The sequence below is a fragment of the Pyrgilauda ruficollis genome, unplaced genomic scaffold (assembly GCF_017590135.1).
Source record: "Pyrgilauda ruficollis isolate IOZ18807 unplaced genomic scaffold, ASM1759013v1 scaffold13, whole genome shotgun sequence".
NCBI classification, from domain to species: Eukaryota; Metazoa; Chordata; class Aves; order Passeriformes; family Passeridae; genus Pyrgilauda; species Pyrgilauda ruficollis.
Genome location: NW_024511432.1, coordinates 7,164,111 through 7,188,279, shown reverse-complemented (window position 1 = coordinate 7,188,279; position 24,169 = coordinate 7,164,111). Strand labels below are relative to the sequence as shown.

Sequence of the window (24,169 nt, the reverse complement as noted above, 5' to 3'; positions counted from 1 at the left end):
ATGAGCACTGGTGTCTGCTTTGTGGGGTGTAGGAGGCAGCTCTGCTGTGATTGCCAGCACAGACCTTGCCAGCACAACAGAACATGTTCTAAAATAGGACTGAGGAAGGGGAAGGGTCAATAACCCAGCAACACCCATATAGCCATTTTACAAAACTACAGAATCACCACAAAATCATTGAATGTCTTGGATTGGAAGGGATCTTAAAGATCCTCTAGTGTCAAAGCCCATCCTTGGGCAGCGACACCTTCCATTGGAGCAGTTTACTGAAAGTCCCATCAAACCTGGCCTTAAACACTTCCAGAGATGAGATAGCCCCAGCTTCTCTGGGCAGCCTGTGCCAGGGTCTCACCACCCTCACAGGGAGAGTTTCTTCCTACTGTCCAATCTAACCCTTCCCTCTGTCACTTTGAAGCCATTCTCCCTCATCCTGTCACTCCAGAACCTTGTCCAAAGTTCTTCTCCAATTCTCTTGTCTCAGACCCTCTTTAGGCACTGGAAGGGGCTCTGAGGTCTCCCTGGAGCCTTCCCTTGTGCAGGCTGTACACCCCCAGCTCTCTCAGTCTGTCTCCATGGCAGAGGTGCTCTGATCACGTTGTCTTCTCTGCAGCAGCTCCACATCCTTCTGAGGACTGAGGGCCCCAGCTGGCTGCCTGCAGGGACTTTGCAACCAAATGTCTCCAGCACAATTTATCTCCCCAAGCCCTGAATTTCCTAGCAACAAGATTAGTCCCAGCAGTACCCAGGGAGTGCCCAGCTGGCCCCACAGGTGCCTGGCTGCTTTCACCAGTCTTGGTGGCCCCTCGCAGTCCCACTCTGCCCCTCCCCAAGCCAACAGTCCTCCAGCCTGGTTCTTTGGGACCAAACACGCCTGCTCCTCTCAGGAGGGGTTGTTGGGAGACTTGTCTCTGTGCTGCAATCAAAATGTTTATGTCCTTGATGTTTACAATTGGCCATTAAGGTGTGCCCTGAAGTGCTATAAAACAAACAGCTCTGGTTTATTTTTTTACAAGTTTGGTGCTCAGAGCTGGGAATGCTGCACAGCCATAAAGGATATCTAGCAGGTCAGGAGCACTGAACTGGTATTCTGCCTGCTGGAATGGTTTTCAAATATAGAACAGGCTCCTGGAATCACTTGCCGTAACCCTGGAGGCAAAAGTGAAGCAGTAAATCTGCTGTGACTCAGAGTGTGCACCTGGCAGAGAAACCTTCAGAAACATTACTGGAAGGGGACAGATTTATCCTGGATACAGCAGGTGAGGTGCCTGGTGGGAATCCCTCTAAAATTGCTCAGGAAAAAAAGGGGAATCCAAATGAGGAGCCAAAACAGCCAACGGATGCAACCCTTAAGCATTGTTTTCTCTGCCACAAAGAAAACCAGAGAGAGATCCAGATAGTTCATCTCACTGCAATTTAAGTTTCTCTATTTCTGAAGCCCTGGAAGCAAGGTGCTATTTAATAGAGCCACTCCTCACGAATCTGAAGTGACCCTGAAGGAACCTGCTGGCAGATCTCTCAGCAGGGAGCCTTGTGTCCTGGTGCCAGGCACCCTGCCCAGAGCTCACACTGCCTGTGTCTGTCAGGAGAAATGGGCTTCTAACACGTAGAAAACCTTCTACCACCCATTCTTCTTCCTCAGCTGGTGCTGAGGAACCCTGTGAAGAAATCTCTCCTTTTGAAACTGAGCTTTCTGCAATGAACTCAGACAATGTGGTTGACTAGGAGTCCTTTGCACTTATAAGTTTAGCATGGTTTCATTTAATATCTCTATTTCTGACATTTTCATAGGGAAAAGTTATAAATAGCTGGCTTCATATGTCTGCTAAATGTCTCATACAGCATCATCTCCTACAAAAACAGATGGTTTATTAGGTACACCTGAATTGGTAAAAGATCTGATAGCTCTTGTATCACTTGAGATTTACTTTGGTTCTCTTTCCTGTGGTCTTCCAGAAGCTGCAAAGTTGAAGCTACCTGGAGTTTAATTGCCACACTGTGTCTTGCCATCTGAAATCGCTAACGAGCAGACAGAGGAAGGGTGAACTCCTCCAGATGTCTCTCAATTGTGCTGTAAGAGGATTTTCTCTGCAAATCTGTGCCTGGGAGCCCTGAGAAGCTGCTGCTCTCTGCAGGGCTGAGGGCTTGGCACGTTGGGCTGGCAGCAGGGGCAGCCAGCCCAGGCTTTGGCAGAGATGCTCAGGGCATCTGCACAGAAATGGAGATGGTCTCCATCAGAGTAACTTGGACGTGGTGTTATGTAATTATCTGGCCCTGGACTGTACAGACATGTTTTCAGGGAAGGGATTTAGCTGTCATGTCAATCCCAGAACACTGATCTGGGCTTGCACAGGGTGGTAATGCTGTTGGGACAGGTTTTGCTGAGAAAAACGTTTCAGGTTACTGAAGGTGTGTTAAAACATCAACTAACAGGATAAAACCTCTGTGTGTGTGATTTGAGATGAAGCTGAAAGTGGGAAGGTCAGAGCTGGGATTTTACATTTTGGTGAAAAGATGACAGGTGGAATGGGGAGGACCTGTGGGCGCTCAGGGATGTTGGGATGTCACACAGAGGCTTTGTGCAAGCAGGGCAGCACTGAAGCAGGGGTAGCAAGCTAGATAAAAATATGATTAAAAAAAAAAAAAAGGTGATGCATTATTTAAGATCTCTTTAAAGAAATATTTAAAGAACATTATGCTGCTGGCTGGAAACGGGATTGCAACCCTCCCTGAGGTGACCCTGTGTCCATCCCACAGCAGCACAGCTCCCTCTCCTGACTGCAGAGCTCAGCATCCCCAGGGTGAGAGGGTTTTGTTCTCGCTGAGAACAGGTTCATTTCTGCAGTGTAAATGTCCTTTAAAGCATGGAAAGATCCATCCCTGCAGCCTGTGGGGATGTGCTAGATACAGACATCTTAAATCTGTAATTATTGCAGGTTGTCTGTTGAAGTATGGCCCAGTGGGACCTTCCCTGTCTCCAGCTGTCTTCTCCAATCCTCATTTAAAGAAAATGTCTGTTTTCCAGAGTGAGGGCTCTGCCTAAGGAGGGGATGGTGGGTAGGAGCATCTGCTGGCAGCGCCTCAGTGTGATGAGTTTCTGATCCTGGCCAGCATGTGGCTGGGCTCAGCTGGGTACCTGCCCTGCCTGCTGCCATCCTTTGTGCCAGGGCTCTGCAGGGACACCAGCAGTGCAGGTGCCATGCAAACACAGCACCCAAACTGCTGATACACCCATGTGTCAGTCTGCAATGCTCCCACCTTTTGTCCCTGTGAGATTGTTTTGACATCTTGATTGTCCTTGTCCACCTTCCTCAACTGCCAACAGCTCAGATTCTCCTCAGATATTTGGTATTTCTGCTTGTACAAGGGCTTGACAAGCCCTGTCTGTGCTGCCCAAGCAGCTTCAATTCACCAGTTGTCTATGGGTAGCTTTGGACAGGAGTATGCCCTTTGCAAACGAGGCTGGTTTCTCACACTGCAAACTGTGTGGTCAGCTCTTCCCCCAGGTGCAGCAGTCAGGTGTGATGCTGGATCTGTGCCAGACTTTGAGAAGGTCACAGAGCTGACAGAGGAATAGAAAGGAGGGCACAAAGTGGGTGCAGACACAGCTGTCCCTTGCCCATCGGCCGTGCTGCGCTCCCTCAGTGCCATGGGAGCCGTGGGTGTCAGAGCCCAGGAGCACCCAGAGCTGCCCAGAATGGGGGGTCACAGGCAGGGGGACTGCCAGGCTGCTGGGGAGCTCCAGCTCAGAGACAAACCCCACTGAGACCCTTGTCAGAGCCTGACAGTGACCCTCCTGCTGGGATCCTGCTGGTGCTGTCCCATGGGGATTTTCATGGGGATGAGCCACCAGAAAATCACTCTGCTGTAGCCCAGAGCCTCCCTGCAGCCTCGGCATCGGGCACTAGATGTCCTTGCATGCCATGCTGTGCAGCCTCTGGAGCTGCGCAGGCTGCTGGTGGGACATTTCCACGAGGGTGACATCCACTGGATGAAGGTGACCCTTTTCCAGCTCTGGCTTTATGGCACAGAAGGGAGGTGTGGAGGAAAGGCACTTGCTTCACTGCCCATCTTCGTGCTCCCCTGGGAATGCTGGATCAGGGGCTGCCTTGCTTTTGGGCATCATTTTCCATGACATCCCAGCAAGCTCACATCCATAAGCATCCCAGCACCTGCAGCTCAAAGTCACTTCTTGGTGATCCCATTAAATTATTTCAAGAGCAACTCTTTGTTGTGGGAAATCGATATCTGCCTTGAGGGCCTGTTGATATCTCAGTGAAGCCCATTAAATTACATGAGTTTGATCCCAAAGTGGCAAACACAGCAGCATTTTAAAATATCTCCACGGCCAGGAAACCCAATAACATGCTCATGAAGTGATTTTGTGTGTGTGTGTGTGTGTGTGTGTGTGTGTCCAGCAGTGAGTCTCCCAAACTCTTGGTGAATTATTGTGGGAGCAGTGTAAGATATAAATAATTTCCCCAGGTCTGTCACTTTGAGGACAGCAAATAAGGACAAATAAAATGCTGGAGGAAAAATGGATGTGCCTGGTGCTTGGGCAGTAAGGAGCAGCATTGAGTGTGCTGCCAAACTGATGGTCTGCACCCAAAGACCAGCTCACTGCTGGAGCTGCAGTCAGTGTCCTTTGGAGAGCCCCTGGCTGTCACTGTGTTTGTGCTGAGTCCCATTTATCCCCATCCCACAGTGATGCTGTGCCCTGGGGAGCCCATCCAGGCCTAGAGCCAGCAGCAAGCCCCAGAGCCACGCAGAACTCCTGGTGCTGGTGTCCCTGAGGGCACAGCACAGCCACCAGCAGCTGCTCCAGCTGTCCCCAGTGCCAGCAGAGCCTTTTCACAGCCCAGCCTTCCTCCAGCCACGGGCAGGGCAGGGCAGGGGGTCCCACTCCCAGCTCCACTGGGGTGCTGGCTGGTGTGAAGCAAGCCTGGCTTGTGGGTTCAGCCCCTCTGGGCACGGGGTTTGTGCCAAAATATCTCCTGTCCTGCGGTGTCAGCATCACTTCAGGACAGAGAGCAAAGGAATGCTCAAAGGGCAAGCTCTGTGCCCTTCTGAACCACCTGCAGGTGTTCAGCCACAGGCTAAACGTGTGAAGAACAAGAAATGTTTGTATTTTACCTCTCTAAACTGTCCATCCCCCGAGGCAGCTCTTGGGCAGTGTCCTGCCCATGCCCTGCTGTCCCCTGTGCCTTTCCCTGTGCCCAGGCTTTGTCACTGTGCCTGCACTGGGAACCCCAGAGGGAGTCCTGCTTTTTTTGGAAGCTGTCAGATTCTACTTCCTGAGCACTAATTAACTGTATTTATTGTCAGAAATAAACTGGGGAGATCTTCTTTCCTCCCACAAGTGCAGTCAGAGATGATATCTGCCAAGCAAAGGAGGAAATTACTTTAGAAATTAATTACAAAGGGTATAAGCAATGGGAAATGTGCCAGCCCCTCCCTCCCCACTCTTGTTATGAAGAAGTTTGAGAGCTCTGATCTCAACACATTCTCAGACACATTTTGACTATTAAGACAGTGCAAATAATCAGTTTTATGTTGTAATTGGGGAGTTTAGTTATAAAGAGGCAATATTTTATTTAGGTGCAATAAATTAAACTTTTTGTGGTCATGCTCACACACAGGCTTAGGAGATCTGAAGGTCTGTAATTCTCCATTTCCAAGTTTTTCTTACTGTTATGTATGATCTGAAATTAGGTATACTGGGCACAAGAAACGAAAGGTAATTTTGAAAGGCCATCAGAAGTGGATTAGCTTGTTCCAGGGTCCTTAATAGTTCTGAAATCAGTTGCATATTGAAGGAAAAAATATTTTGGTCTGCTTTACCTGAACATCATTATAAGTAATAAATATGCAAGAAAAACGTTGCTGTAGCTCTTCCCTGCAAAACCACAATCACAAGGTCTATCAAGTCAGTGGCCTTTAATCAAGGGTGTGTTAGTTTGGGTGTTAAATGTTAATTTCTTCAATTACCAAAACAGAGCTAGGTAAGGTCCCTTAATAGCCAACACCAAAAAAAAATCAAACACCACCCTCTGAATTTATTTAGCAGCCATCAGCAGAAGGATTTAACCCACTGTTTGCCTACAATCCTGCACCTCAGAATAACTAAAAGGAAATATTCTTCAGGTTTTGAGGTTTCCACTGAGGGGTGGCAGGATCCCTGGGAGCTGAAGGCCATACCTGGAGCTGATGTGGAGGCTCCAGCCCAGGTGTCCTGAACTTTACAGGCTGCCCAGCCAGGCAGGAGCTGTGCTGCTCCTGAGAGGTTTGGAGAAGCCCCGCAGCTCACAGGCCCTCTCCAGGATAAATCTGTGTATGTCTTGGAAGGTGAGTCTGTTATGAATTAGAGCTTTGATTTTTATTTTATTTTTGAAAATTAGTTTTTTCTTATGGTGACAAATCCTCATATTTCTCTGGGGAACCATATCATAGCTCTGGGGAAGCCTGGATCTCTGAGAGCTGTGACATCTTAATGCTGTATAAGTTTTATTTAATGGTAAGGTTAGTCCCTATAATTCCCCTTTACCAGGTTTCCTGCATACCTGTGCCTTTAGCATAATGGCCACCAATAACCAGAACTCTCCAGCTGCACCTGGTCTCTGTTTGCAGCAATTGGGTGCCTTGGGTGGGCTGAGTAACTCCCCAAGGCATTTCAGGCTCTCTCCTTGTGTGCCCCTGCCTGCTCCTGCCCTGGCTGCAGTGCTGCTCCTGGGGCAGGAGGGGTGTTTGGATGCAGGAGCCCTTGGAAGGAGAGGTTTTTGTCTCTTAGGGTAGCTGTGGTTGGAAGACACTCTGGAGATATTCAAAGTACAAATCTACATCTTGTCTTAGACAAGAATTTAGCTCTTTAAGATCAACCCAACGTAAAACGGTGTATTTGAAGCTTTTGCTGTCCCTGATTGCAGGGCCTGGGTCAGAAGCCTGTGATCCCAGTGATGAGGTGGACTTGACACTTCATTAGTGGGGCTGACAAGCTGTGTTACCAAACCGTAAGCTCTGCTCACTCCAGCCTGCAGAGGGGAGGGCTTTGTTGTGTTTTTAGGAGCTAGCACATGGACACAGTCTCCCTGGATCCTCTTCAGCTCAGACTGGGGAGTTACCGTGGTGCTGTTGGCAGAGTGGCATTTTCAAGCTGGATATACATTTTCTGACAGAGTCACCTGGTGATTACATGCTACATTATAATAAACATAAGTTAATAGAGGAACCAAAGTGTCAATTCTGCTTCCAGGCTGGGTGAGCAAGGTTGCTCTGCCAAATTCCCATCTCTGTGACAGGGTTGCCGTTTTCTCTTCCTGCCATTGAACTGTTGCATTAACCTCAATCATCAGTAAATATTAGTAAGTCATCTGTGACATTTTGCACCAAGCAAGGCTGCAGGTCCTGCCTGTTGGAAGTTTTTAATTAAATAAAGCTGCCTGCTGGGTGCAGATGGACGGGGGGAGAAGGCAGAGCTCAAAGGGGAGATGAAAGCCACTGCCTCTGCCCACGCCAGGGTGTGGGCAGGACTTCTGCTCCTCTTGGACCTTTCCTTCAGAGAAGGCCTCGTGTTTTTCAGATGGCCTCTCATTTGAAATTAAGCACATGGTTTGTGCTCCTGCTCCAAGCCTTTCTGGAAAATACAGATGTAGCACCTGAATAAGCCCCATATGAAAGCTGGCAGAGCAAACATTGCCAGTGGCAGAAGTAAACCTGTGCTTCGTAAGGAGCTCCAAATGCACCAGGCAAAACACACTGTCAGGTCAAGGTCAGGCTTGAAACTGGACTGGCAATACTCTTTTTTGAGATCTCAGAGTTCCTGAACTTGGAGCTGGGAGTGAGAGGGAATAGATCTGATGTCTAACAACCTTCCTGTCCAACGATCCATCATTTATAACACTGTAGAGGTCTGGAACGAGGCGTGTGCCCAGCCAGCGCAGCAGAGGGGAGGCTCAGTGTTAAATGTCAGGGTGGAGAAGGTGGAGCAGCAGCTGCTGCCTTTCCCTGCAGCTCCCCCTTCCTCTGCTGGGCAGGGCTGGAGCTCTGTGCCTGCAGCACAGTGTGGGAAGCAAGATGCCAGCAGGTCAGTGGCTGTGCTGCACGCTGGGCTCTGCTGCCCTTGGCCCTTCCTGGCCTGACCACGCTGAGCCTACCAGGAGCTGTAATTAATGCTTGCTGCTTTCCCAGAGGTGCACTTTGCCTGCATCTGACTGTGCTTTTTAGTTGCATTCTCTCCCTTTTCTCTTACTAATTCCTATGCCACTCAGCATCTGCACTATGGATAAAGCTTTCAGGGCAGCCAGTGGCTGCTGGTGGTCCTGCTCTCTCCACCTTTAATGAAATGCAGTAAATGTGCTGGATGCCCAGGAGCTGCAGCTGAAGAGGCAAGTAACCCCTGCTGTCTCCACCTGTCCATCACCAGTTTGGTTTTTGGTTTCTTCCTGTGGCCCTGGTGGATGGCTGGGGCCAGTGCCATGGGCAGCAGCACGGGGTGGTGGGAGAGGCTGGCAGAGCCCTGGCTGCAGTTGTGTTCACTTGCACAGGACAGGCAGTGTCCCCTGTCCCTTGGCAGGAAGCAGGGCATGAGTTTGGCACACAGAGCTCAACGTGAGCCCTGTGCCTCTGCCCCCACCCTTGGCTGTGGTGTGACATGGGCTGGCACCAGCAGAGAGCTCCTTGCTTTCCTCACCTGGCTCTCACTAGCAGTAACAATCTTCCCACTTTTTCCTCAGAGAGACTTCAGCCTCAGGGGAACTAGGGAATAGCCCCGAGTAACACAGCCCAGTACAAATGGTTGGCTTCTTCCTAATGTCTGAATGGCAGAATTTTTTTCTATCTTGATCTGTTTAGTAGGAAAAATTAGTATTTCAATGCCACAGAGCTGGTTTTGATATTAGCAAGAAATGGTTTTGACAAAAGCACAGAAATAGCCCCAGACTTCAAATCCAAGTAATGAATCTTCATGGCAAATAGGAAAATCCAAAGAACCTTATTTCTAAATTTATTCAATCAATAGTTTTAATTAGCAAGCATTTATAGTAAACCTAACCTGGGTGTGATCAATACAGTCTGATCCAGCCTTTTAGTGGAGGGATGTCTAAAGGAGAAAGAAGAACGTGAATAATCTGAGCTTTGTACAAGTACAAAAGAGCAGAGTAGCTCTGACCACATGGCAGCTCATGGCAAGGAGGACAAGATGTGGCTTAGTTTGGCTTTGCTGTGAGATGTGATTGGGAACTGAGTGATGGTTGGGTTGTACACTGCTCTGAGCATCCCTGTGAAAGAGCACAGAGCCATTGAAGAGCTCCACAAGCCATCATAACACCCTGAAATTCCTGTTTTCCCCCATGAATTCTGCATTTCTGGAGAAGGAAACCTTGAAAGGCAAGCGCTTGGTGAAAAGAGGGGCTCAGCCCTTGGGTGTCCTGACCTACTGCTAGGCTTCTCTGTGCCTCATTTGTTTAAGAGGCTTTTAAGAGCTTCCAGCTATTTTCCATGTACTCCAGCAGAAAGAACTGGGCTCCCACTCGCTTTTCTTTGAGCAGCAGCTGACAGGAAAATGCACATTCCCCACCTGTCACCTCAAACACAGAAAATTCACCCCAATTTACCTGAATAAAGATGGGGGATTAGAAGAATAGCTAAAGAACAGCTAAATAATTCCTCCAGGTAGGCTTTTGTGAGGGTCTGCGTTCTGGTGAACTGCAATGTGTAAGCTCTGTTGAAAGAAACAATTTACTGCTGTTTGTTTCACTGAAGGCAGTGTTGGCCAGGCCCTTTGGAGTGATCCTGCTGCTGGTGAGGCTCAGGATTCCGTGTGGGAAGTGTGCAGTGCTGGCAGGGCTGCTGGGCGTGCTGGCTGCTGTGACAGAGGTGTTCAAGTCTGGGACGTGGCCCTACTGGGTCTCTAGACCTGCCTCTGAGAGGGTCTGGCTGCTGCATGTGGGAAAGGCCCTTTGGAGCCTGTGGCTACTCCAGAACTCTGGAGAAACCTCCAAGTTTCTGGGTCTGAGCTTTCCTGCTTTGGTGCCTTTCTCAAACTGGGAGCACCTCCTCAGATGTGGAGTAGGAAATGAAATTATCTAGTGCCATTTTGCCAGAAGACTTAGTGCCTCTACTGCAGGTCTAAATCTTGCTAATTTAGAGGCTGAAGCTGAGCACATGAGTTTCTCAAAGAAATATCCTCACAATACAGGGTTTATCCTCAGAAATATCCTCAGAATTACAGGGTTAGGAATATTTTCCAGCTGAGCACTGTGGTTAGTGCTGTAGGCACAGATGCTGCAATACCCCACCTGGAATCGCTGACTATTCATTGAATAGGGACTTTTTGGAGGAGACATAGGAGTTCAGGGGCAAGTTTTATTCACTAGCAACAAATTTATTCTCTTCTCCCTTCACAAACCGCTACTAAAATCTGCTGTCAGTGTAGAGAGGCTGTGCAGGGGCGAGAACATGGATATAGTCTTTTTAGACATAAATCCCTAAAAGGATGCTTTGTGCCGGAGCCCGGGGGGCTGACCTACCCCCACCCCAAAACTGACCTACCCCCACCCCAAAATTCCCCCCTTGCTCTTCGGGCAGCGTCCCCCCGCGGACCCGCCCGCTGCCCGCCGAGCGGCTGTGCGAGGGGGAGGAGGAGGAGGAGGAGGAGGAGGAGAAGGAGGGGGAGTCCCGGCGGCGGGATGAGGCCGGGCTGAGCGATGTGCGAGCAGGCAGCGCGCTACTGCCGGGCCGGGGTGCAGAAGCTGCTGCGGAAGCCGGCGCCGGCGCTGCGCGGGCTGGACGGGCTGCTGCGCTGGGCGGCCGGCAGGATGGGCGACAAGGGCCTGGCCGAGAGGGAGCTGCTGGCCCCGGGGGCGGCCGCCACCCAGAGGAAGGGCACCTCCGTCATCCTCGATGTGAGTGCTCCCCGCATCCCGCATCCCGGCTCCTGGCCGCCCGCACCGGCTCGGCAGCGGGGATGCTCCTGTGCGCTGCGCTGCCCGGACCCGCCGGGCAGGGCTGGAGCCGGCTCCTGCAGCCCCCAGCCGGGTGGGCGTGGGTGTCCCGCAGCCCCTCGAGCCCTCGGGATCGCTGTTATTTCCCGGGGCCAGCATCTCCTGGAGCAGCTGAGCAGGCTGCTGCCCGGTTCTCAGCTTACCTGGACCCTGCACCGCGAGCGGCTCCGCACCAGGGCTGGTCTCGCATCCTGCATCCTCGGCCGGCTGGGCATGGGATGGGCATGGGATGGGCATGGGGTGCAGCCCAGCTCCTGCTTCTCCCGGGCTCCTTGGGTGTAGGGGTGCCCAGATTTAACAACTTCTTTCCAGAGCCTGTGCTCCTGGGCTGCCTAGGCTATGGGGGTGCAGCCCGGGTCTTGCCCCCGCTTGTCCCCGTGCTGCACAGATTGTCGGGGTGGCCTGCGTCCCCTGTCCTGCCCTGCACTCTCTGGGACACCTGGGAGAAAGGTGCACTTTGGTTCTGCATCTTCTGGAGCGGGCTGGGCATGGGGTGCAGTGTGGGTGCTGCACTTCCCCTCCTGAGCCCTGCATCTCTTTTTTACCGGACGGGCACAGAGACGTCGCTTGTGTCCTTCTCCTTGGCACGATTCTGAACTCTCGGGGCTGGCTGGCATTGGGGTGCCCTGTTCCCTGCACCCTCTGGACGGGCTGAGCGTGGGTGTGCACCTCAGTTCTGCAGCCTTTTTCCCAGGTCCTGCATCCGAGGATGCACTGTAGGTCTTTAATCCTGGTTTGGGGGGGGGCTGCTGAGGATGTGCTCAGTGCCTCGATTGCTGTATTTATAGACCTTCTGATTAGGGAGCTACCGAGGCTGTTTGCACTTAAATGAATTGGGAGAATGGGGTGGAATCAGCCTGAGTGCAAATGGTGTAATTACAGTCTTTTTGCAGCATCCAGTAATTAAACACACAGATCCTCTGTTTTGCTATCTCCTAGCTTAAAAAAAAAAAAAAAAATTAAAAAAAGAAGTAATGAATGCAAAATAAGCTACTGAAGCATTGGCTGTAGTAAAGGATAACTAATGCTCTCCTTAGAGATAGGATAGGCAGTAGTAGCTCTTCAAGGCAAGCCCTTACATTTTGTAAATAATTTGCTGAGCCACTAGGCATTGGCGTGGGCTGGACAGACTGAAACTCCTTCCTCCTCTGAGCACCCTGAGCTGAGAGGCATTTTGGTTCCCTGAGGAACTGTTGTCTCTAGAGGGCTGCCAAAAGCAGCTCAGGGAGCAGAGCTGGGTGATCCTGCCCGTGGAAGGGGCTTCAGGTGGGCAGCTGCAGCCTGGGGGAGTGAGCCTGGGGAAACAGAAAGGACAAGTGCAACTCATACCCTTATGTCTTTTAAGTTAACTTGTTCAGGATGGAGTTCCTGGGTTGTTTTTTTAATACTGTTTTGGTTTGTTTTGGTTTTGGCTTGTTTTGTTTTTTAATATGTCCTGAAATTGCCAGAATTTTTACAATAATTTGGAATCTGAGTTTCAGAGCACAAATGCAATTAGGAAGCAGCATTAAATTTATGTGAGAGATTTCTAGAGTTAGGAGTGCTTTGCCACCAAAATGGTGCCTTATCAATTCAATTTTACTATCTTTAAGTGATTTTTTTTTTTCACTTTGAGATTAGGAAAAGAGCCATGAACTTTCAGAATGGGAAACACAGTAGAGCATTGTATTATTTCAGTGGGAAGTACAATAGAGCTGGGCGTGCAGCTCCTGATCATTTTTCCCTTTCACAATGGTACTGGGAGACCTTTCTCACCTGCTGAAAGTAGAAATGGATTCTGTAAGATTTATTTTGTGTTAAAAATGTAAGATTTGAGAGCTTAGGGGTTTTTTTCCCCTCCTTCCTTAGAACTTGATTTTCTCTTTTTTCTCCAGGCACAATAGCAAAGCCAATTGAAGCTGTGGCTTCGCTGTAATGGGCTCTTCAAGTGCACTGCGAGACCCCCCTTTCATACAAAGGGTTTAAACAGGGAACACCTATTTAGCTTAATTTTCACACATTAGCATGAAAGTAACAAGCATCCCACTGAATGCTCAGGGATGATAACCTGTTTTCCATTTAACTCCTTCATATTTTTGCTGATGGATGTGCTGGGGAAGCAGTGAGTCCCAGCCATGCAGCAGTGCAGCTTCTCCATGGGGGAGGAAGAAGTAAAAGACCTGCAAGATTTTTTGTTTAGCTAACACGTTTCCATGAGCTGGTGTGCTATGTGGGCAGTTTCTTGGAGTTGGGGGAGGAGGGGAAAGCTTGGGCTTGGTTATGAATTAGATAAAATGGCTTTGAGACTAATAGTACCTTAGTCACTCCTTCCTCTTCTGGCTTTCTTTTAGTTCATCCATCCCCAGTGTTCTTGTTCTGACTCCTCCGTGAGGGTGTCTGGAGTGTCAGAACAAACTTCCCTGTGCTCTTTCCACCAAAGAAACACAACTGTGCTGTTGTGGGACAAAACTGAGGGCTGAAGAGGAACAAAACACAACAAGGGGCTAAGATGTCTTCTGCCATCAGCCTGGCTACTGCCACTTGGAGGATCTTAACTTTGGGCTGGCTTCTGTGCTTTTCTTTTACTTTGCCTCTGGCCTTTTAGGTAAAGGATTAAAAAAGGTTGAATAATGTTTACTAGTTCAGCTTGAATGAACGAATGAATGGTCAGCTCTTACAACATTGGTCAAATCATCATAAGGGGTTGAGATTGGGCAAGGGCTCTGTACCCATCCTGTGCCCACCCTCAGGTGCCTTCTCTGGGTCTGCTCCAGCTGCAAGAGCCCAAGGCCCAGGGCTGGCAGCATGTGCAATCTGCAGCAGGCATTCCCACTCCCAGCACAAGCTGTGGATGGACACAGGATATCCGATGCTTCCTGCACCCACCAGGACAAACCCCCTGTATTAAAAACTGCCACAGAGCTGATCCAACCCACAAGAGGAGATGGTGGCATTTCCAGTCAAGAACAAATCCTCAATGTCACAATGCTTATGAAAAGGAGGATATATTACATGGGTGAATATTCTCTGTGGGTAAGCCAAAGTGAGATTGTATTTGCTGTGTGAATGAGTGCATGTGCAACACAGAGCTGAGGTGGATGGCCCTCGAGGTGAGAAATGTCTAAGCAGGTGTTGTTCTCTCTGGGAGCACTTCAGAGCTGCCTGATCTGCTGTCCTTGCTCACCAGCTCCTGCCTTCCTGTCACTGCCAAAAGCCTGTGTTGACAGCAGGGCTGTGAACTGCAGAGCACCTGAGGCCTGGTCAGTCACAGCAGCTGCAGGTGAAGATGCTCCATCGTTTTCACAGCTCATCTCCTGCTTGGCATCTAAAGTAAGGATCAGCCTTGGTTATGAGTGAGCATCCCCATGGCAGGACTGCGAGCCCCAAGCTGCACTGCCATCCCTGCCTCCTTTATTGCCAACTGGGACTAAATGCATTGACTTTTGGCTTTATTTTAAACACTCCTGAAGAACATGATTCCATTCATTTCAGGTCAGATGAAGCTTTCTGTTTAATCTACCCTGTCTTTTGCTGAAAACTAATTTTGACGTTTATCTGATTTTTTATTCTTTGACAGAAAGATAATTTCAAATCCATCTCTCATTCTTATGGCTCCTCTTGCAACTTCGCTTATGTGGCCAAATCTGGTTTGTGCTTCTTCAGCCCCATGGGACTGAGTGAAGTGTCTGGATAGAAGATACAGAGAATTTGGGTTGTGCCAATGGTGCATTTCCAAATGTACATCCAGAACTGCCATTTCCACCCATTCTGTCAATGACAGATTTCCAGTGCAGCCCTTAACAGCAAGGCTCTTGCAGCCACAAGAATCCCAGGATCCCTTCTCACTCCTCTTCTGTTTTGACCTTTTTTCTTCTGTTTCCATTTTGTTTGTTGGGGTTTTTTTTTTTCCAAGGTTGCTTCATTCCCCTTCCTTTGTCCTTGTTTACCTTCTGACTGTGAGTGAACTGGGAGGGCTATTTTCCTCCTCCTTTATCCTCCCTTTGTGAAACCCATGGTTTGATATCTTCCCTTGAGCTGTACCTGCAGGCACAGCTGGAGAGGAGGGCCAGGGCAGGCCAGGCTCTCTTCGTTCAGGAACTGCTCACTGCCAGGTACAGGATCACACAGGAGAGCCCATCCCTTCTCCTCTGATCTCCAGGGCTTTGCAAGTGGGTGCTTGAAATGAAGCTGAACAGAAAAGTAACTTCTAGTGCTGAACGTCAGCAGGTCGGAACATCAGATGCAGCTCTTACCTTTCTCATGCAACTTTAATTTAGGACAGTTTGGTGAAGTCTAAAGAGAAGGCAAGAGTGAAAGCAGAGGTTGGGACATGGTGTCAGCTGTTCTTCTCTTGGGAAGGAAGGGAAAAAGAAAAAGGATCTGCTTTGAAGTGGGAAAATGCCCAGAGACCCAGAGCTCTGCAGCAGCTTTGTTTTGTGGGGAACCAGTGCAGGTGGGACAGTATTTCTACACCAATGGCATATTCCTTACTGAAACACAAAATAAATCCTTTCTCCTTGCATGGGGAACACTCATTAACCTCAGGATGTCTAAAGACATAGTCTGTAGTGACAAAGCTTCAGGTCATTATTTTCTCACATTTTCACCAGAAAGAGCAACAGAGAGAGGCTGCAGGAGAGGAGATTCCTGCTGGTGCCTCAGGTTTGAGAGATAAAGGCCATACCTGATATAAAGCCTTGTCTCTACTCCAAAGAGGTGTCAAGACTTGTAGGGAGAGGAACAGAAAGCCAGGACAGGAATGCAGGAACATAGTATGAGGATCAATAATATTTTTAGGTTTGTGTGGGTCTCTGGATGCCTTCTCATCCATAGGCTTTCCTCATGCATGAGACACGATTATGTTTGTCCTCTATTCTGCAACCACATTATGATGGAAAACAGAATTTCAACTCAGCTGCATTCTATTTTAGATCAACATCTTATTAACCTGGTGAAGGGATTATAAACTCCACAAACCTTTAATAATTCTTGGGCTTCTTAGGGGAGTGCTATTGTGAATTTAATAAAATTCGTGAGAAAACCTTCATTAAGCAGCCTCCAGTGTGACATGTTCTCATCCAGGAGCTTTGAGAAGGCAGAACTAAATGTTTAAATTTGAAACCATCATATTTTTTTTCCAAGTTTGTTATTACCACCAGGGTTTTGAAATGCTTACTTCTGGCAGTTAAATATTTGTAGTAGCCATTTGAGAGTATAGCAAAAACATACATTTAGAGAAAACCTATTGGAAATCTTGACAAAAGTTCTTTGCTCTAGAGAAAATAGTGTTTATATTCATCTAAGGCACTGGTAAATGGGTTAAGTATGCCACAGACAGCAAGCTACATGCATTGCCTGTATAAATCCTATGAAGTGGGTTAATGCCCATATTGTGGGCATCCTGTGGGCTCACTGTGTGACTTAGCCCGTGCTTCAGGAGCTTTGCTTAATAGCTTCAAAGCACAGCTGATGGGGGAGATGCTTGCTGTGGTACTTGAAGTGCATAATTCTCATTTCCCATCTGAGATCCGTGCTCTGCCCCCACGGCTGGGGAACAGGGGGTGATGGAGTGGAAAGAGCATCCCTGGCCAGGCTGAGCGCCGGCTCAGAGCCCATGGGATGCTCCTGGGCCACGCGCAGGCACAGGAAGCCAATTGCTGCTGAGGGCCTGGCAGGACAGGGCACTTCTCCATCTATATTTCATCAGCTCCTCTCTTGCTGACCTCCAGGGCTGCTGCCTTGGCTAAGCCTGAGTGACTTTGCTGCTGGGTGGGGATGGAGCTGCGGGGAGCCGGCAGCGCGGCTGCGGGCTGGATGGGCTCTGCAGCCTCCGCTCGGAGATGACACAGCAGCCTCCCTGGTCTTCCCTTCTTCTGGAGCTGTCATTGCCCCCAGCTCCCTGGGAGCCTGGCACCATTATGGGCTTGCTCTCTGGCCCACAGGGAAGCTGTGAGGGGCTGTGGTTTCCCTTCCATCCCCAGATCTTACACCTTTCCTTTATGGAAAGCCCACCACCTCCTTCCCACGGTGGAACAACTAATCCAAGACCTGAGCAGAGGGTGTCTTTGGGCTGTGTGGGGGAGGGCACTCTGCTGAGCCAGAACATAAATCCTGGGTCTTCACAGCAGCAGCATTTTTGGCAGCACTGCCAAGCTATCACAGACTATATTACATCTTTATCAGCCTCCCGATGCTCATTCCAGTGCTCATACCTTGATGCAGTGCCTGCCTCTGCTGACAGATGACTTTGTCTTAAATTGTTTTTTTCCCTCCAGGTGTCCCAGTTTAATTTTTTTTATGTGTGTGCAAATTTTAGGTGGTTCAATTAAGTTGAAAGAATAAATCCTGCTCATTAGCAATAAAAAAGCCAAGCAGCTTGGTCTTGTAGAATAAACTTTGATAAGTGACACAGCCAATGTGATCTTTCATCAACACATCAACATGTTCATTTACTAATAGTCATACTTTAGGGAGTATCTGGGAGAGTTAAAGCCCTAAAATATTCACTTAGTGAAGCTGGATATAAATACTTCAATTTCTAAACATTTTTTCCATTTCTTAATTTATTTTCCCCTGTTGTTCCAAGTATTCCTTGCAAGGTAAACAGCTCCATGGAGCACAGCACTGCAGATTGAGCCTTTCTCCTATTTTAATCAACATTTTACTGATTGGTTTTGCCTTCCCCTTCTCCCTCTGCCAGCTGTTCTTAGTGGGATGGTGATCTCCCAGGGGACCTTAGGACGGGCATTGCTCCTGCTGTGTTAGACTGGCTGCAATACCTTGGTTTCAGCAACAGAAGGATGTGTTGATGAAACAAAAAGCCCAGAAATAATCAGCATCCAGGAAAAGAAGTGCCTCATCTGGAAGTGCTCATGGGGAGTGAGGATTTGGGGTGTCCAAGCCATGAAGAGAGGAATATTTCATACAGTGGGCAGGGCATACTGAGCACAGGTGAGGGATGTGTGCTAAAGCCATGCAGCTTGCTGGGGTCCTGCTGGGATTTATTCCTTCTTCCCATGGACAAACCATGACTGTCTGGCCTTTCAAAACCCAAATTTAACATCAATGAAATCTGTAAGTGTGGAGAGAGGTTGGATTTTCCCTCCCAAACCTTCTAATTGCTCTAAAAAAATGAAGGTCAGCACAGGAGGAGTTTTGATGTGGTCACAAGCTGAAATCCTTGCAGGCAGTTTCTGTGACTCCCAACACTTTAGTTTGGCTCAGGCAGAGGGGTTTTGCCTCTGCTGAAGTCCCAGAAAGTCCTGCTTTGACTCTGCCCCAGGCTGCATAGCCTCACAAGGACTTCGGACAAAAGAATGATTAATGTTCCTTAATTAAGCCATATTCAGTGAAATAGCATATTCTGCAATTCAATTTGTCTCTTGGGGTTCTTGTTTTGTGCAGCAGTTTCTCTTCTGGTATTTTTTTTTATTTAATGGTTTTGTGACCCAGAAAATATGAGATTCTATTTTATGGCTGACTCTGATCTGTCTTGCTGGTGCTTTTATTCCCTCCTCAGGGAAATTTCTTTGTACAACTAAAATCTCTGTTCTTGCTCAAATTAATAGGGTCAGGCCTGAAGAGATGATGAGAATATTTTACCTTTTCTGCCCGTGTTAATTTTTTGGTAATTTATGGCCAACCTGTGCTAGTGGTCATTTTTGGCAGGCACATGTAAGTTTCCAGCCTTTGCACAGGCCTTTTGCTATTAATTGCATTTTGTTGGCAAGGTCAATAGAGCAAAACAGCACATCTCCTGGAGAAGGAGATGAAGGATGTAATTTAGGGATGCAGAAGTCATGCAAAACACAAGCAGGATGGCAGCTCAGCTCTGCAGGGGTGACAAAGTAGAAGTTATGCAAAAAAAAAAAGATATTGGGCTTACTCAAAAGGGGGGGTTGAGGAACAGCCACCTACAAAGGACACCAGATGTTGGAGATGGACCCCATAAGAGGATTTTTGTTAAGGGGTGTGACTGTGTAAAATGAAGTAATACATATGCTTCAGGTAAGTGGGGTTAGCTAATGAATGTGTAATCAGTGTGTGTGGTTAAAAACTCAATTAGAGCAAGGGCCCTCCAAGTGACCAGCTGATTTTGGTATCACTGTTAGGGGACAATTCCTCAGATGGGACTGGTGAAAAAATTGCAGTTGTTTCTGCTCTCTTTCTCCCTGGCAATTCTACAGTACTACACATTATTGCAATTTTTTTCCTTCTGAAATGGCTATTTGATTCCTCTCTGTGGGCTGTTCCTCCACGCTGTAGTTTTAAGTCTAAATATAATCTCCTTCCCACGCAGGAGACTTGCTTTAAAAAAAATGGTGTAAATAATTTTTTTTTCACAAGCGCAGAGCTGTGAAACTTGGTTTAAGAGATTTTATTGACTCCAGAGAAACTGTCTGGACTGGCTGCACAGCTGTGGGGATTTTTTTTAGTGTGTATTTTTCTGGTGTTGGATTAATGGATTCAGCTTTCTTAGGTGAGGGAGGTGCTGGAAGTGCTGAAAGCATTTCCACCAGTAGTTCCAGTTGTGCTGCTCTGGGGGAGATGAGCTGAGCCTTGGGGAGGGTGAGCTCAGTAAAGCCCCTGCTGGGTCCTGAGGGGCTGGAGCACCTGAACCTGCCCTGAGTGTGGGGCTGAGCGTGGTCCTGGTGCAAAGGGCTTCACCCCCGTGCTGGGCAACCTAGTAAACACATTTCTCTCTCTCTCTTTCAATTCTAGATTTTCAGAAGAGCTGACAAAAATGGTAAGTCTGTGCATTCATACTTCACATTTCTTGATTGGCCTATTGTCAGTATTACAGTTTTTTCCTGATAGTAACATCCAAGTGTTTAAATGTTGCTCAGTTTACTGGGTCTGATGCTGATACACTCGAAACATCAGAAAAGGTTTTGTTATTTTTTTTGGAAAATATATTCTTAGAACAGAAGTGATCCTGGTATGCAAGTTGGCATGGCAGAATCCACCAGATTAAGAGCAATTTCACAAAAACAAGATAAAAATAAATCACAGGTAAGTGATAAATGAGAATCCATCCCTTGGTAAGCTTGAAGTAGCTTTGCAAAACAAACCTAGCTTGTGAATATTAATTGTTTAGTTCCTGAGGACTGGACCCACATGTGAAAGAGCAGCACACATTGATGTGTGTTTTCAGTCTGTGCCTGGGGAAAACTGAACACCCGCACTGAGCCAAGTCCTTACATTTGGAATAACTTGGATGAGTCTTCATTAAATGACATGGAAAGAGAGAACTGGAAAGATAACAAGTTACGGAAAGAAGAGTCAGTGGGCCCGATCCCAGGATCTTTCCCTACCCTGAAAAGCAGTTTTATCTTAGATAAAATCCCAAGAGCTAGTATCTATTCTTTCCCTGTTGTACAAGAAGAAAATTAAATGTGCATCAAAACTCTGTGTTTGCAGAGGGACATGTGGGAGGGTTGTGCAGAGGAGCACAGGGGACAGTTTGGTTGTTCTCCTCCAGCTTTAAAAGGGAGGTACCTGATTTCTGCTAGTGCTCATAGATGGGTATCCTGACTGCCCCTGGGTAAGGAGGGTGCTGACAGCTGGCTCAAAATAAGGAGTAAATGCCATGTAACTGTGGGCACTTGGTTATGGCAGCTGACAGAGTAATGAGATACTGAAGTTTGCTGCTTAGAAAAGCTGAGCAATTGTGTGATGCAAGGAGAGTGGAGAGGAAAAAATGGGTTTATGCTCTTGGCACCAGACTGGCTGACTTCAGAGATGAGATGGTGCTGGGCAGGTATTTGAACTGCAAGGGTGAGAGCAGGGGCTGCACTTGTAGGGGGTGAGGAGACCAACGCCACTGAGCACAGGCAGAGAAGGAAATTTGTCCTGCCTCTCCTGACCCTCAGTGGGCACTGCAGGGAGGACAGCTGGCTCTCTTAAGGAAGGCCAGGTGCTCTTTGGTGAAGGAGCTTTCTCCCTCTCTGCTCCCACTCTCGTTGCTTGCAGTGCAGGGACCCTGCAGCTCCAGTGTTTGGGAGCACAGTGGGTGCTCTCCACGGGAATAACGCTGCCCTTCCCTCTTTATGGAACTGGGGCACAGGCTGGCACAGAGCAGCTGGAGCTGTGACACCTCTGTCCCCAGGCTGGCTCCTGCAAGGTGGCACTCTGGAGCATGGGCCAGTCTGGGCATCCCTGGGGCTGTCCTCTGCAGGACTCTACATCCTCCAGGCATTCTCCTCACATTTATTCAGATGCTGCTTTTCCCTTGGCACAGCACTTGCTAGCCATGATGACCAGTTTCACCAGCCACTCATATTTGATGAACTCTGGATAACAGAGTCTGCCATTCATTAAAATCAGCTCAGTGTGTTCCTCTGCAGCCTTTTGGGATCACAGCTCCCCACAGCCCCTCTCCAGCCTCCTGCAGCTCACAGCAGCTGCTGCAGGACATGTGCAAGAATATCTCCATTGGTACAGCCTCTCTGAAAACTAGGGCTCAGAGGTTTCCAGAGCCAGAGGTAATATCTTTGTATTTCATATCCCTGGGGATCTCTTTGTCACAATTTCTCTGTGACATTCTGGACTTTAATTTATTGATTTGTTGAAATTCAGCCTATTCATGGCTCTACCTGTTACAGCTCCAAGGAGCAGTGGAAGCGTCAGTCTGCTGCTTTTATGTCTCACAGCAGGTGCTGTGCACAGCCCTCTGAGGAAAATGAAAATCTCACACTTTTCATTTTTGTCAGAATCCCAGGATGGGTCCCTGAGCCCTGGACAGACTGTTAAAAATACAAGTCCACAGATTACCAAAACATTTTACTCTGTTCACATGCTGCTGTGGTCTCCACAGCTGCAGAGGCTCCTGTCTGGCAGGGACTTTGCTCTCCCAGTGAACCAGCTGAGATGGGTCTATTGTCTCTCCAGTGCTGTGTGCTGGGGGCACACTGGGGAGAGCTCCCATGGCAGGGAGTGCTGGCAGCTTTACCCAGAGCTGGCAGCCCTTGCTTTCCTCAGCTGTGCCAAAGCCACTCTCACAGACCTGTGTAGGAACCCTATGGAAATAGGGCAGGGAAAAATCTGAACAAAACTTTGGCTCTTGACATCTGGTTTAACTACAACATCTCATTTAACTTTTTCCATGCAGAGTGTTGGAGGCTTACCTAAAAGGCAAAGGAAGGGATTGTAAGATTGAGGGGTAGTCTCATTTCTCGTGCAGTCAAGACGTCATAAATTTGGAAATCTTTTCAGCATCTTGATTTTTTTCCCCCCAGTCTGGTAAAAATGGTACATATTGTGTTAAAGCAGAGTGGCTGATTCAGGCACGGTAACTATGGAGCCTGATAGCTTGAATTTAAGAGCATCTTCCTCCTCCCCCTTTCTTCCAAACCTTCTCACATAAATTGTTAATTTGTGTAAAATTGGATGTTCTTGCTGCAAGATGCTAAACCATGTTATTTCCCCTGCCATGTTCAGGTGCTTGTATTTAGGTGATTTGATTCAGTGCCTACATGTACTAAAGGGCTGCTAATGAACCAGCTCCTGCTTGTTAAAAAACATCTTGGTCTCCTGCTCCAGAGAAGTGAGATTGTGTCTAATAGTGAGCTAAGTTCCCCCGTGACAGTATCAAGTAGTTTTGTAACCATCTACATGATAAACTCAGAAAATGGTCTGCATAAGACAGCTGGAAATGCTGAACACATTGGAGATAACTGGATAAACTGACAAATGGTCTGAAAGAGGGAGAAGGGCTGGAGTGTAACCTGAGAGTGAATAACTCTGTTAGATCTAGTCATGCTTTGCAGGGCCATGGTTCTTAGTCATTCAAAATAATCTTTTTCTTTTGTGTAGGAGTGTTTTTCCTTTCTCTGCTAATAAATCCACCTACTGTCTTGTAATCCTCCCAGTCCCAGTAAACAATACTTAATCATTTAATTGGAAAGAGCTGGGGAAAAGGAGGCATCTTGTTTTAGGCTGGTGCAGTAGAGCTGTCAATCATCTCAGTTATCTACTGTGCACTTAATCCTCTCATTAGAAAGCTGCTAATCAATTAAATAGCCCAGGATCCTCTTTGAAAGATTAAAAGAGTTTTATTTTAGCAGAGCAGCCAAACTGCTAACAATTCATTATAGATAAGCATCTTCCCAAAAACTGATGTTTTATCTGGAAATCTCCGACTCACTGCAACTACCCAGCCCCCATGCCTTGAGTGTAACTAAATGCAAAGTGCAGCCAGCTTTAATCTCTTCTTTAGTTTGGTGTGTTTTGCTGTAATTACTAGATCCTGCTCATGGCAGTGGCCATCAGTCTGACCCACCCGTGGGTCTGACTTCCCAGGCAATGAGCTTTAGGTGGTTTCCCCTGGACCTCTGCCCTGGAAGAGGAGAAATGCAAAAGGAAATGTGCCAAAACCTTGGCATATGGTTATAAAACACCTACAGAAAATGGCAGGAGGAGCTGGCAGTGGTGCAGTATTTCACCTGATAGTGACCAGTGGTGAGTTAGTATTGTGGTTCAGTCAGCCTGGCATCTTCCTCTTGCTGCTGTCCTTGTGATTTCTGTACCAAGCCCAAGCCCAAACTGTTCTGGTTCTCCCTTCAAATTATATCCAGAGAAGGATGGGAATGCAGCCATTCAGTGCATGCTGTCCTGAATAGCTTCTGTTATCAGAAATGAAATACAATGAAGAGTGAAGAAATCCAGAGTACAAATGCTGAGAGGAGGTTTCAGTTTTCAGTTGATCTGAATGATCAGCTGAAGGCCTGCAGAGGACGTAGCAGAACTAATAAAGGGGGAGAAAAGAAAGCATGAATGAAGCAGGAATTGGTATTTGGAAAGGGCTTTTTTGGTTAAGAGCCATGAGGGCAATGGCATTGTGCCCATTCCTATCCCAGTAGGGCTTGTCCTTTAAATAGCTGCTCAGAGATTTCTGTTAGTCACTTAAGAGCTTATTAAATGAGATTTATGCTGCTATTCTGTGCAAGGAAAGGTCTGCACATCCCAGTGCTACAAGTCTCATAGCAAACTGCACTACAAACCATGGGGGCACAGAGAGCTCCTGACAAGAGAGGCACATAAACAGCTTTGCACATCAGCATCACCACAAACTGGCCAGGGAGCCCGGCCAGCTGTGAGTGGGGCTGTGTCCTTGTGAGGAGAGGGAGCTCTGCTGCCTGCACATGAACTGGCACTGCTGCTCTGCCTGGTGGCTTTGTGGCCATGATGCCTCTGCT

General features: G+C 48.0%; 1 protein-coding gene across 1 annotated transcript in view; it reads left to right on the top strand.

The window, feature by feature from the left end:
- The first annotated feature begins 10,697 nt into the window (after window positions 1–10,697).
- Window positions 10,698–24,169, top strand: part of NECAB2 (N-terminal EF-hand calcium binding protein 2) — a 73,348-nt gene continuing 59,876 nt past the window's right edge. The window contains exons 1-2 of the mRNA XM_041459029.1: window positions 10,698–10,895; window positions 19,695–19,719. Of these exons, the coding sequence (XP_041314963.1) occupies window positions 10,698–10,895; window positions 19,695–19,719 (223 nt within the window). The remainder of the gene's footprint in view (window positions 10,896–19,694; window positions 19,720–24,169) is intronic.